Consider the following 13890-nt stretch of genomic DNA (forward strand, 5'->3'; position numbering starts at 1 on the left):
TTTTTTTTTATTTCATTTAAGTCTGTTTGAAATCTTGCTTCCCTTAAGGTTCAAGATGCTTTTCGGATAATCTCAAACAATGCTGGGGAACATGATCATCTTGTTTTGTTCATGTCAGTTTCAGTGCTGCTGTCATCAAAGCAAAAGAGACACACAATAAATACTGAAATGACACATTCTCAAATTCAAATATGACTTTTCACTCAAACTGTTATTTTTATTTATTAATTTATATTAATCTAGAACAATGCAAAATAGCATTTCACTAGTGGTCTCACACTTTTGTTACTTATTGTATATGTTAACCACTTATTTTGGATATATTTGAATTTTAAAAAGTTCGTGTCTACAGGATTCACGCGCCATTACCACACAGGCATTACACGAGCCTATATGCACAGTGACAGCGGACAACAGAGTAAAACATTAATGCAAATATAATCAAAATATGAATGTGCATATGCACCACGCCCTACAGTGACTCAATGATCTCAAAGCGGAAGTTTCTCTTATGCAACATGAACTTCAGCTTACAGCGGTGTTGAGTCTTTCTGTCCCATCATCACCATCATCATCATCATTAACGCGCTATATTAGGAAGTGAACATTCCCTATGTAGGCTACAACTAGAGATGGACAAGGCCGAGTGAAATGCGTTCAAATCTGGAAATAAATAGGTATTTAAGTATGCAGCCATAGCAATAGAATACACTGCTGTTATTCAAATATGAAATGCCCACGTTACTTATTTTGCAATGTACCATTTTGCGCTTGCATACACTTGGGCTGTGTCTCAACACCTAGCGAGCCCCCTACATGCACTGCATTTTTGCGCATCTCGGGGGCGCAGCAGAAACAGAACGAGCGCACGATGCCCAAAAACGCTGCTGCGCGCCCGAGATGCGCAAAAAATGCGCCCTGTCTAGGCGGCTCTCCGCGCTTTGAGACACAGCCATGGAGAAATGCAGCGGCCGGACTCGAAGCCGTGCAAAAGTTGCCAAAGTTGCGCTCTTACCTGACTTTGGTCTCGAGGTGAGCGAGTGGAGTCCCTTTGTGACGTCAGCCGGAGGTCGCGAGTAGATCTTGAAGAGCGGGGATCGTTGCATCAGCTCGGGTCTCGAGCGCTGATCCCTGATCGGGAAGAGCGAGGAATGCGGAAGTCAGACGTCAGCAGGGAGGATGAGAAACGAACTGCAGGGAAAACACACATGGAGAAGTGGAGAAGCGAGGAGCAGGCTCGCTCCACCCCTTAGAAACCAGAAAACAAACATTCCGTTCACCGTCAGCGCTTTACATGCTCTCGGCTGCCAAGCTGAAGTTCCTTGAACAGTACAGTGCTGTAGTGACTGATATGTACCAGGAGCATTCCTAACCTTTCACCAAAAAAGTGTCCCCATATTTAGATACTGTTATTATGGATACATACATGGATATAAACCCTTTGCCTGCAATGCACAAGCTGCACCAGCAATAGAGTTGTTTTGTAGGTAAACATCCAGCTGACAAACCTGTACTGTGAGAGTCTGCAAACACAATACACATCGCTTCATCTGGAAAGCATCTGCTGTGTGCAAACGTCTGATAGACGTCTTTAAGATGTCAGTTTTACATGCATTAAATCATAAACATCTTAAAGACATTTTCTAAACGTCTATTTGACATCTGATAGGAAACGTCGTATTGCAGATGAGCAAACACTCTAGAAAATACGTCTTGCAGATGTCAAATAGACGTCTCCGTGATGTAGCCTATGTGTGCTATCAGGAAATGAACCCGTTTGACCGATTAGATCAAATTTGCGGTCTGGCATCACTAGTAAGTAGCTAAACAGCTGATAGAAAACACACAGGACATGACTGCTAAAATACTATCATCAGGGAAACTATTTCCTCATTTCGGTATATGGTCATCTCCACCATCAGACAAGCATTTATCTGTAGCCTAATATATTTCTGGGGGAGCCTACATCGGTATTTCAGTGTAAAATGAGTCTAGCGATGCTCCTGTACCATACGATATAGCTTACATTGGTTTCTCTAAAGTACTTCATAAAATACCATGGCATTACCTTGGTCTATATGTCCAAAAACATGGTAGAAGGCAATCAGTTTATCTGTTTCATTCACGTGGCTTTTTTGCCCATCTGCCATATTTATGGCCATAAGTGGGGCAAAGAAGAAAACAAAGAAAAAAACAAGAAAAAACACTGAATAACACTGAAACATTTTTACGGATCTGAAGTTGCACAGACCAAATCTACCATATCTAGCATCTGTGATGCTATAATAACAAACACAACTTTCATGCGCATCAAATAGACAGACAAACCGAGGGTAAACCTTATCATTCAACTGAACGGTGCACATCCATTTCAGACATAGCCTGAAAGAATGCGGATTTCTAGAGTATTTTCTTGAACTTCTAAGGTAATATCTATGGTTTGATTCATTTCAGAGGCAGCCAAAATCACAATTAAAAATGCACTGAGTAAAGTTCTCTACGAAATTGGCGTGCAATGCCGTGCTCACGGTCACACGCATGCACTCTATTATTATTATTATTATTATTATCATCATCATTATTATTATGCATTACTGTTTATATATAAAGGCTAAGTCGTACTAATTAATTCTTAAAGGGTTAGCTCACCCAAAAATTCTGTCATTAATTACTCACCCTCATGTCGTTCCAAACCCGCAAGACCTTCGTTCATCTTTGGAACACAAATGATGATATTTTTGATGAAATCTGAGAGCTTTCTGACCCTCCGTAGACAGCAACGCAGCTGAAACGTTCAAGGCCCAGAGAGGTACGTCGTGGTACTCTTGTGAATGGTGGCGGAGACTGACTCGGAAGAGAAGAATTGTTGAATAAAGTTGTTATTTTTCTTTTCTTTGCATACAAAAAGTTATCTCGTAGCTTAATAACATTACGGTTGAACCACTGTTGTCACATGGACTGTTTTAACGATGTCCTTACTACCTTTCTGGGCCTTGAACGTGGAAGTTGCGTTACTGTCTACAGAGGGTCAGAAAGCTCTCGGATTTCATCAAAAATATCTTAATTTGTGTTCCGAAGATGAACGAAGGTCTTACGGGTTTGAAACGACATGAGGGTGAGTAATCAATGACAGAATTTTCATTTTCGAATGAACTATCCCTTTAAATAGACTGTGCACTTCTTATTTAAAAACATTACATTTTGGCAGAACAAAATGACAGAAAAAACTGAGCACCCACATAGCTCCAATAAACTTTATAACTTGTAAATTGATGAAATGCGATGCACTTACTGCCTCAGATGCAGCAGAAACAGCAGTATAATAACATCATATGCATTGTCTCACTATTTGCTTTGACTTTTAGATATTATAGTCTTTTGAAGGCAAGAACATGAACTTTAAAACTATTGGCTTTACATCATCAAGTCAGAGGTCACTTTATTTTGGCCCTGCGCGGTTGCAAACGTAATGAAGCGAGATTTTGTTTAATACCCCTGACAAAAAAATAATACAGCAGCATGTGGCAGTATGATACTGGAATGCTTGTACCGTGATATTTGCATGGTACTCTGTTTCCTATCAAAACGGTACCATAGTACTTTTTGATGCTTTGTTGTATGTGACATATATGTGGAGTGTGAAGAGTCACTCGCACTCTATTGAGTATTTCTCAACATCAGCAGTCGAGTGAAGATTTATCACACGTACATGGTGTGTGTGACACCTTTGTAGTTGTTAATCACTGTTAACACCTGCTATAAACCTTAATACACCATATGAGTAGATCTATGTGATAGCAATAAAAAAAAAAAAATCTCTGTAATCCCCTAACAATCAGAAATTCGTGATATTTTGGATACTGAATGTCTTGTGTACCATGTTTTGTGAAGAGTTTGGACGTTGTGTCTACAAGAAAAGGGACATTTAGTTATTATGAGCTGCAGCCCAAAACATATCAGCCCATGTCTGTTAAACAATTAAATGTGTTTAAATTATTTTCATAACTCTTTGTCAGGTGTATCTCAAGATGGTGCATGCCACATTTTGAGTGAGTAGGACACTGACACACATTGGATGCACATTGGCTATTTAAGACATTCGTAATAAAGATTAATAAAGCAATTTGTTGAAATATGTGAAATGCATAGTTTGTTTAAACTGCAATGGTAAAAAAAAATATACAGATGTGTAAAGTAACAGATGTGATTGGGAGAAATTTACACATGCATCTTTTTTTGAAAAGAAACACTTCTGCATATACACCTGTGTACTGTAACCTCGCTCATATATGAGCTTCACCAAATGTTGTGCACAGCAGTCAGGGATAGTGCTGGCAAGAAGTAATCAAAAAATTTGATTCATCCAAATGTTGTGAAGATTAAAGCAAATTAAATCATTAATTTCTGGCATTGCTGATTTTCCTCCTAAAACTCGATAAACATTGGTAAAATTGGTATGCATCTTCTTTGGTGGACGTCATAACATATCCTCTAATATGACTTGGCTATGTAAAAATGCATAAAATAAAATAAAATAGCCAGCCAATCAAATTTCAATGGCTAATGATATCAAATCTGAATGGAATCTTCTGTGCACAAAAATCCAAATTCCTCAAAGCTTAAAGAACGTGTGGAAGGAAACATGCTCAGTTTCATGAATTTCTGATGTTCAGGGTGCTGACAGTAAACTCTAAACTATCAGTCATTTCATCTGACAGATGCTGTAAGACTCATGTTGTCCACTAGAGGTGATGGATAAGAAATCTTGAGTCTAATCTAAACCTGTTTATTTGTACACTACGTTGCTCTGACAATATCGTTTTATATAATCAGAAAGTCTCTAATTTGTCTCTTGTAAGATAATATTATAGTAATTCTACTGTATATAAAGACTCAATTTAGTATTATGAATAACACATTCTCATATAACCAGACACCAGCTCAGAAGAACCTGCAGCCCAAGAATTAATTGATTTATTGCATAACATGTTGTTTCAGTTATATGACAATCTGAATACAAATATATGATTAAAGTCTTCTTTGCAGGCATAGTGCAACAGTCAACGTCTGCTTGTTTCTGTACACCGGAAAGCAGTTGTATGTGTCTCAGTGTACAAAATCTAAAAGCCGTGTACCCTGTTGAGCTGAAATGTATTTATGAGCGTGTTTACTTGGTTGTAGCTTCAGTTCTACAAAACATTGCATATTAGGGTCCAATAGTTCACAGTTTTAAAGGTTAAAAGGCCACACAGTTTTAAACTTCAAATGACTTTACTAATTTGCATTGACCTATAATATAGCATCCTATAAGATATCCTATAAGCCTTATGATCACATATCTTATGCCAGTACTCAGAGGGTTTTTTGGACTTCTCTTTCAGTCTATCAGTAGTGATTTTCTTTGGACGCCAGCTGTATCTTTTTATACTAACGTCTATTGCTGGAACCTGTTTCGTCGAACCCTAACTATCACTGAGGATCCGAGATGGACTTGGCTGTCAAAACCACTATATACTTGAAAAATGGTCAATGTTTGATGCTTGTGGCTATATTTGTTAGATGATACTGTAAATAATATCAAACTGAATTAATGGCCTGCATCTGAACATCCTGGTGTAAGGATGACTGGTTTAGCAGTGTGAAAATGCATTATTAAGCTCTACTTTCTATCCACAGTCTATTTCCAAAACAAAGGACACAAGAACACCAGTGCATGACTGTATATCGATTTATTCAGCAATCAATGCTCCTTTTGTTCTTTTCATTTGACAAAGAAGTCAAATTTAAAATGTAGAAAAATAAATTATCGTAAAATACATCTCCATCGATATAGCACTGGATGTTTTCATGGAAAACTCTAAACATTTAAGAACAATGTGAAAACACAGTCGAATGATGACACTGAGGTATGCGATAACTCCGATGACTGTATATTAAAGCACAACACGAGTCCATAATCTATTGCCATAGAAAACAAACACAAAACCGCAGTCAATTCCACAGAACTTATAGCACCAGATCAAACAAATATGGAACTGATACATATATATATATATATACTATATATGTTATACATATATATTTATATATAGATATCTCGTGCATGCTTTTCAAACCAGAACATAGTTCATATCTGCTCGTATAAGATAATTATCCATGCTCTTGTATTTGGGCTACATCAAATGTCTCTGGAAGAAAGTAAATCCCCGTCCCGCACAAATTACATGGATGCAGCCATAAAACAGCTGGCTTCACACCAACATCACACATCTGGACATCATAACACAGCGATATCCAAAAGATATTAAGAATAATATCGTGACATTACATCATCAACGCTTGCATTTATAAGGCAAGAAGAGTGGGAGAGTTGAGGATATCGACAATAGATTCTGCTTTGCTCATGCCACCTTTGTACCCATCCAGTCCCTCGGTCAGGGAGTCCAGCTCTGGGCAGGCAAAGGTAAATATGGACAGGTAGTTGCTGCAGGTGGGTGTGGATGTGCTCACCACCGGGGTGCTCAAAGGTTCGAGATCATTGGCCACAGACTTGTAGAGGGTTTCCCAGTCCGTGATGCCCAGCGAGCCGGTCAGGTCGATGTCGGGGACAGAGCGGGCCGTTTCTGCCGAGATCCGGTCCTCGTCGATGGCGGCGAGGAGCTCGTCCTTGACATCCAGAGAGGGCTCGAGGTCGCACAGACTAACCTCTGCGCTGGAGCACAGCAGGATGTTGGAGTTCCCGGAAATAGCGGTGGACGGTACCGTGGGGATCTCCAAGTCCTGCAGGGAAGCGGCGTCTTGCGGGCCGTCCTCGGGGAGTTTGCTGGCCGTTTCAGGAGTTGGAAGTGGCTGAGGAGACTCTGGAAACAGGCAGTCCAGCTCTTCAGGAAGCTGGCAAAGAGGTTTATGAGAGGCGAGAACATACTCAAGCCTCTCCTTTTCCTTCAGGAGATTCTCGATTTCAGCCTGGAGGGTGGCTTTGTCCTCTTCTAGCTTGTCTGTTTCCTGGAGAAACCAAAAGTAGGATTATTCCACAGGCAGATCCACATATCGAAAGGAAAATCCCCCCCCTTCAAGTTGTTCAAAACCTATATGGCTTAAGGATGCGGTCACATCAGTGCAATTTCAGCACAATTTTGCAGGCAAAAAGCTCCATTGTCTATTGTCAAAAGTGTGGCAATGCATGAAGCACCGCTTCATGCATTGTCACTTTCACTTTCAAACCAAGCAGCTTTCTGTTAAAAAAGTGACGTGACATGTGGCCAAGTATGGTTACCCATACTAGGAATTAGTGCTCTGTATTTAACCCATCCACCCACTGCACAAACACACCATGAACACACACCCAGAGCACTGGGCAGCCATTTATGCTGCGGCACCCGGGGAGCAGTTGGGGGTTCAGTGCCTTGCTCAAGGGCACCTCAGTCGTGGTATTAAAGTTACAATCCCTGCCGGTACGAGGCTTGAACCCACAACCTTTGGGTTACGAGTCCAACTCTCTAACCATTAGGCCACAACTTCCCCATGTCATGTCGATGATCAGTTTGAACCTGAAGCGAGATCTGCATGGAAATCTTTCGCCCCTATGCAAAATTCATGTGGATTATTCCTATTGAAATTATTTCACTTGGGAAAATTCTCAGAACAATGGTAAATGTGACCGCACCTTTAGCATGTTTTTTTTTTTTAAAGGAATTTCCTCAGATTTTCTATTTAATAGTCAACTGGCTGTGAGTCAAGCTCCAAAATAACAAAACATTTAGATCCTGCACTCTAAGAAAGCCTGTAAAAATGGCGCCCAATGTTAAGGAATTTAATGTAGTTATATTTTTTTACAGGTGTTTTACCCATATTATGAATTACGCATGGATTGTGTGGTGTTTTAGGGTTGAAGTCCGTAAACTTAACAGAAAAGGTACTGCTACATTTTCTGCCAATATGTTATCCATTTTTCAAAAGATGTTTTTCCTTACATGGGTTCTTTATTGTCTTCTACGGAGAACCTTTAACATCCAGAAAGGTTCTTATTTTTATTATCGTATTAGATTATCAAAATGCTCTGCACAAAAAATGGTTCACTGAAAAGTTGTATTTTTTAAAATATGGTGCCATTGACATCAAATGACTTGATCGTTATTGCACCATTTTGAAAGTTTGGAGTTCTTTTTTTTCGTTTAACATATCTTCTTGTAGCTCAGTTTAATATTTATAAGCCATTGGTAGGTGGACTCACCTAAAAATGGTAAATATGACTCTGTTTGTTTGAACATCCCGACCAGCCCAAACAGCAAATCAACCAATGACATGAGTCTGGGATTCAAGTGTTTCTGGAATTATCCACTTCACCTTTAAAACTGAGTCTGTTCTCACACCATGCCATCATACGGCTTTTTTTTTGGCAGCCTTGGGCAATGGCGCAAAAGCGCACTGTATATGCATTACATTTTTAATAGTGGCTGAGTAAACAGAGCGAATTTTCATTTTTGGGACGAGCTGGAGCTTTCAGAATGAAACCTTATGTTGTGATGTCTGTACTCACTGCCTGGAGGGTGTCTGTGAGTTCTCTCCGTCTGTTGCGACACTTCGCTGCAGCCATTTTATTCCTCTCTCTCCTGATCCTCTTCCTCTCCTCTTCCTCCGGAGAGAGCTAGTCAAAGCAAAGACGAATTGCACTTATTACCATCTCGAAGAATCCATGCATCCCTTGCAGAAACGCTTGACTTCTATCGCCAGTTCACCCCAATGGCACGCACGTCTTTCTCTGCAATGCGTCTACAAATAGTCTATTGTTGCAGACTTGCTGTGACCTGAATATAAAACGGATGCTGCTGGTCTAGGCAACATGCCAAAGCAAGAACTGCATCCCCAAATCACGCTTCACAGGTTATCACGCGCGCCAAACACGCAACGAGTGCAGAAATACGTACCTGCTCGCTCTTGCTCTTTCTGGCAGCGCATTTGCCCTTGTTCCCAGCTGGCTTGCTCTTTGCCGGTTCACTGCTTTCGGCTGTACCCAGACACGGAGACACAGACGTGATGATGGTCGGCTGGACCATCCACTGCAGGTCTGGCGTGCTGGAGATCGCGGTGACCGTCGGAACGAACGAGCCCTGCAATTGCGATGGAAATATGCAATTCTAGCGACATAAACACAACACTGATTTATGTGCATCTGGACAACCAGGTTTTCAAACATCATTTTTAAATTCACCGTACGTTGTTGTTTTTACTTTACACTTAAGACGCTTTCTTTAAATACGCTCGAGCGTCTAAAAATAGTCTCCCGATCAATATTTAACTTTTGCATTGTCTCTGACGGCAATGCTTACGCAGGGCTGCTGTGGGCATCTCCTCAATGGATTTATTTTTCTCAATGAACAGCTGCATTTACACAGTGCTTTACCATCGCTGCATTGCAAAGGATGCGCGACAAAACATCACATTCAACATCAGATAAACAGATGAAGTGCACGCGTTGCAATAGCGTGCTATTCTAAATCTTGTAAATATGACTATTTAAAAATACTTCAGGATAATAATAATAGGATATCTATTGTATTTTTCAGAATAAGAAACAATAGCCCCCAGAAACATACATTTGCATGATATATTAGCAATTAATCACCATGCACACCAGTGTTTTATTATGATGTAACTCATGAAAGTGGAAGCATCTACCTGTGTGCCGCTGTCTGTCGGGGCATCGGTAGGTCTGTCCCCGGCAGAAGAGCATGAGGAGTCCGGATCAGTCTTCGCGTTGTTCAGAAACATCTCTCCAGCTCTTACGATCCAGATGCGCTTCGTGACGTCGGAGCCGCTCTCTACAGGTTTATAAACCTGCTCAGTGACACTCAGCTCCGCGAGCGCGTATTTATAGTCCGCCTGGATTTATGAATGAAACGGTCCGTACCATTCCGCACGCGGGGAAAACTGCGCTTTCTGAGCACACTCGCGCATATTATCGTTTAGTCCATACTGAACTAAAATGTCGAGTGAAACAGAGGTTATTGTAGTAAACCTGCGCGCAGGGTATCGATAACCCCTGTGAGGACGAACTGTGGTCCGTGCCACATATTCATTCATAAAGTTCTGATGGACCCTGATATGCATAAAGACATGCATAACGTCCTTATAACTTATGCATGACTTATGCATATGACGTACTTTAAAACGAGATCATTTCTGATGCTCACCTAAATATTCGACACTATATTTCGATCTGATCAGGTCTTGTGTTGTCATGTTATGTATAAGTATAATGTATATTATATCATGTAGGCCTATATGTCATGTATAATTCAGTTACAAAGTAACCTATGTGAAAATGAGGCAGTGAAAGAAAGACAAAACTGATATTGGACCAACTCTGATGCTTTTCAATATAATTTTTTTTTATTACTGACTATGTATTTCGTTAATGCGTGTTGCAGTCGCATATAATGCAATGTATATTTAATGTGCCGTCTCTTTCTCCTGACCCCTCCAGTCTCAGCATCTGCACCTGCTCGCGCGTCACGCAGTGACGTAACACTGCCAAACAGGAAAATGCCCATATAAGGATAAATACGTGTTGGGATTCCAGTGCTGAGCGTGTGTCTGGACTGAAGCTGCTGCTGCTTTGGGTTTTGTGCAGTGCATTTGCGTTTTCCTCTGGACTCCTGTCAGTAGCGCAAATGCGCAGACAGCACAACATTACTAAGGTTCCATAGCCTACCCAGTGTATAACCACAGATTATGGCATTATGACATTTTTCCCAGTGAACCACAAATGTAGCCTATGTGGAATGGCATTTGTGTAATTTGTATAGAAAAAAAAGCATGTTTTTATTTGAATGCCAAATGCTAATGTGTTCTATTCTTATGTTATTCACGTAACCCTGAGCATTCCAGAAGGTATAGGCTATTGTGGCATTAAAGCAAAAAGGTAGATTATTGTCTTTGTTTAGAATGAGTGAATGCGTAGCCTAAAAATAGCCTAAATATAAGGCTATAGCCTACATTAATGATGGAAAATATATGGTCTAAGGTTTGACTAACACTATGAAATGATCTTAACCCTATAAAGCCTACTGTTTCATATTTGATAGCCAAATTTGATCAATTTGATTCATTATGATCAAAACTTTGCTGTTTAACGTGTTGCTCACAATCTGCATGCCTTCAGTCGTCTGACACATGCTTTACATGTCTTTTCACTGCAAATCTTTGTATCATTGGCAGGTCAGGCACCACAAGTATACCTCCACCTACCAATAATATAGCCTATTGTCACCATGTTTCTTATGAACATCTGATTGCTCCACTAATAATGACAAGTGATGTTTTAAGCCCTTAGGAAGCACAAGCTTCAGCCATTTGCTATAGTACTGGCGTCATCAAATGGATTCGGTCTCATAGTTGGTGCAGGCATCCATATGGTTGGTTGGGACTTAAAAAAGCTCCTGTAGAAAATAAGCGTCCCGTCCAGGCTTTGGAAGGAGACTAGGGGGCGGGGAACACTCATTTCCTGGAATGTTTGGCTCTTTCACAATACATCCATTCATCCTTGAGTCCTGGTTCTGGGAGAATAGCAGACACGCTGCTCGATGTACACATGAAACATACGAGCAAGATGCATGTTTTATGGACAGTGCCACATCATGATGTACCTTCAGCCAAAATCTAAATTGAATTTACTCAAGAGAGGAAATAGGCCTGCAGAGACCCAGTCCTCAAAACGACGAGCTTAGTTTTGTTGATGCAGTGGGATAATTAGTGTTACTTGTTTCTAAGCAACACTATAGTGCTGAAATACGTACACAACTTTTACATAAACACATGGTTGTACTGTATATCTGCCAACATGGAACCACAATCCAATGCTAACTAACTTAAAGGAATGGTTTGCCCAGACATGCAAATGAGCTGAAGATTCACCCACCCTCAGGCCATCCAAGATTAGGATGAGTTTGTTTCTTCATCAGATTTGGAGAAATGTAGAATTGCATCACTTGCTCACTGCAGGTGAATGGGTGCCGTCAGAATGAGAGTCCAAACAGCTGATAAAAACATCACAAAGTAATCCACAGCACTCCAGTCCATCAGTTAACATCTGGAGAAGACAAAAGCTGAAACACATCCAGCATTAAGACGTTTTTAACTCAAATACGAGTCCATAATAACTCTTCCTCCAGTGAAAAAGTCTCTCACATCAAAATCCACACACAGTAGTTAGAGCTGTTTTAGACTGTTTTGGCTTGTAAACTCTGCTTGATCTGTGCAGATTTCTCTCCTGATTCAGACCAGGAAGCAATATGATATTTAGAGGACTTGTATTTGTACTTCACACAACCAGGCAAAACAAAACACTTAAATATAATAATAATTTGCCAAAAGGTAGGGATGCAATCTTGACAATCAAAAAGTGGGCAGACGTGTGTGCTGCATCTCGTATAACACTGATTGTCCACAAACCAGGAGTGATGAGATAAAGCTACGGTATCTCCTTCATGTAAAGGGGTTTTCACACTGACAGCAATTTTCAGAGTTGGTGATTTTCCAATATACCGTAGCTGTTGGCAGTGTGATGCAGCATCTGACAATGGGTCATTCAGCGACCTCTAGTGATACATCACTGTGAAAGCACCTGAGTTTAGTAACCCACCAGGGGTGCGTTTCCCAAAAGCTTAGTTAGCTAACTATAGTCGTTAGTTCCATTGAACTCTATTGGTAACGACGGAACTTAGCTGCTTTTGGGAAACGCAGGACAATTGATTAGTGTGAAAGTGAACTGAAAATGAGAACCAAATCATTGTACGCGATCATTTTTATATCAAAAGTGGGTCTAATAATTTTCAGCCCTGTAATTTACAGCTATTACAGTGGCCTTTTATTTTTTTTCTATTTAATATTTTATAAAAAAATTGTATTTCTTTCTTACATATGTATAATAATTTTTTATTTTTTTTGGAGAGCAAGTGAATATTGGTATGGGAAGTAAAAATCCAGTCAAGGGCCAGCAAAGATAAACCTCATCGTTTATCCCCGATTGTACTTCTTTTTGTGTTTTAGAAGTTTTTAATTGTATTTTTTGGCTTTTACCAGATCATCTCATTAATCTATATGTCTACAATTAGACTTCTGACACATGAAAATGATGTTATTATACTGGGACACACATTTAAACCCTCCTTTACGAATTCATTTTCATTTATACATTGTTGATATTAAACTACAAAAAATACATCATGCATAATTTCACAAATTGATCTGGTATATAGTTATTTGAAAATGACAAAAATTATGTTTTAATTTTAGATTTCACATAACTTACATAATTTATCATGTCAACGCTACTGTTGCATTTTAAGACGTTTCGTCAAAACAAAACTACCATGTATTACATTTTGAAATAAAGAAACAATAATCTGTGAATGAAAGCGAAGCGATGAAGAAACAGGGCTGGACATGGACATTAAGTCTATTATATTATTTATTACATCAGGATGAGAGTGTTTTACAGAACACAGAACTCTGAAATTATAGAACAGAGATTATATAATGTCAATAAGAACAATAGGTCAAAAATAAAATAAATAAATAAATACTAATTGAGTTCTGTCATTAGCGAACAACTTTGAAACCCTTGAAGTCTAGTTTGTCAACGGGCCGCTCGTTCTTGAACTCTGCTTTGGCGATTCGTGACTGAGGGCTGCCGGTGGTTTGCAGCCACTGCTGCATCTGCTGGAGTTTGGAGGCCGGACCCTGCAGCTGCCCTCGGACCGTCCCAGCATCAGTGTTCTGCACCCAGCCAACCAGACCCAGCCTCTTTCCTTCTGACTGAAACACAACACACACGCACACGCACACACACACACACACACACACACACACACACACACACACAGACAC

The 13890-nt window shown here is 40.0% G+C and overlaps 3 protein-coding genes across 5 annotated transcripts in view; all 3 read right to left on the reverse strand.

The window, feature by feature from the left end:
- Positions 1-1167, reverse strand: part of jdp2a (Jun dimerization protein 2a) — a 15832-nt gene extending 14665 nt beyond the window's left edge. Inside the window, exon 1 of the mRNA XM_016503562.1 lies at positions 1016-1167. Coding sequence (XP_016359048.1) covers positions 1016-1106 — 91 coding nt within the window. The 5' untranslated portion in view covers positions 1107-1167. The remainder of the gene's footprint in view (positions 1-1015) is intronic.
- Positions 1168-6071: 4904 nt separating this feature from the next.
- On the reverse strand, positions 6072-9387 carry LOC107701523 (proto-oncogene c-Fos). Its single transcript, XM_074187060.1, is given in 5 exon segments — positions 6072-7005; positions 8540-8647; positions 8928-9137; positions 9300-9347; positions 9349-9387. Coding segments are annotated over 5 exon segments (1065 nt in total). The 3' UTR covers positions 6072-6345.
- A 4066-nt stretch (positions 9388-13453) lies between these two features.
- acyp1 (acylphosphatase 1, erythrocyte (common) type) overlaps positions 13454-13890 on the reverse strand; it is a 1481-nt gene continuing 1044 nt past the window's right edge. For all 3 annotated transcript variants that reach the window (XM_016503572.1, XM_016503574.1, XM_016503573.1), the window contains exon 3: positions 13454-13818. In XM_016503572.1, coding sequence (XP_016359058.1) covers positions 13603-13818 — 216 coding nt within the window. In that variant the 3' untranslated portion in view covers positions 13454-13602. The remainder of the gene's footprint in view (positions 13819-13890) is intronic.

The sequence above is a fragment of the Sinocyclocheilus anshuiensis genome, unplaced genomic scaffold (genome assembly GCF_001515605.1).
Source record: "Sinocyclocheilus anshuiensis isolate Anshui unplaced genomic scaffold, SAMN03320099.WGS_v1.1 scaffold2176, whole genome shotgun sequence".
Classification (NCBI taxonomy): Eukaryota; Metazoa; Chordata; class Actinopteri; order Cypriniformes; family Cyprinidae; genus Sinocyclocheilus; species Sinocyclocheilus anshuiensis.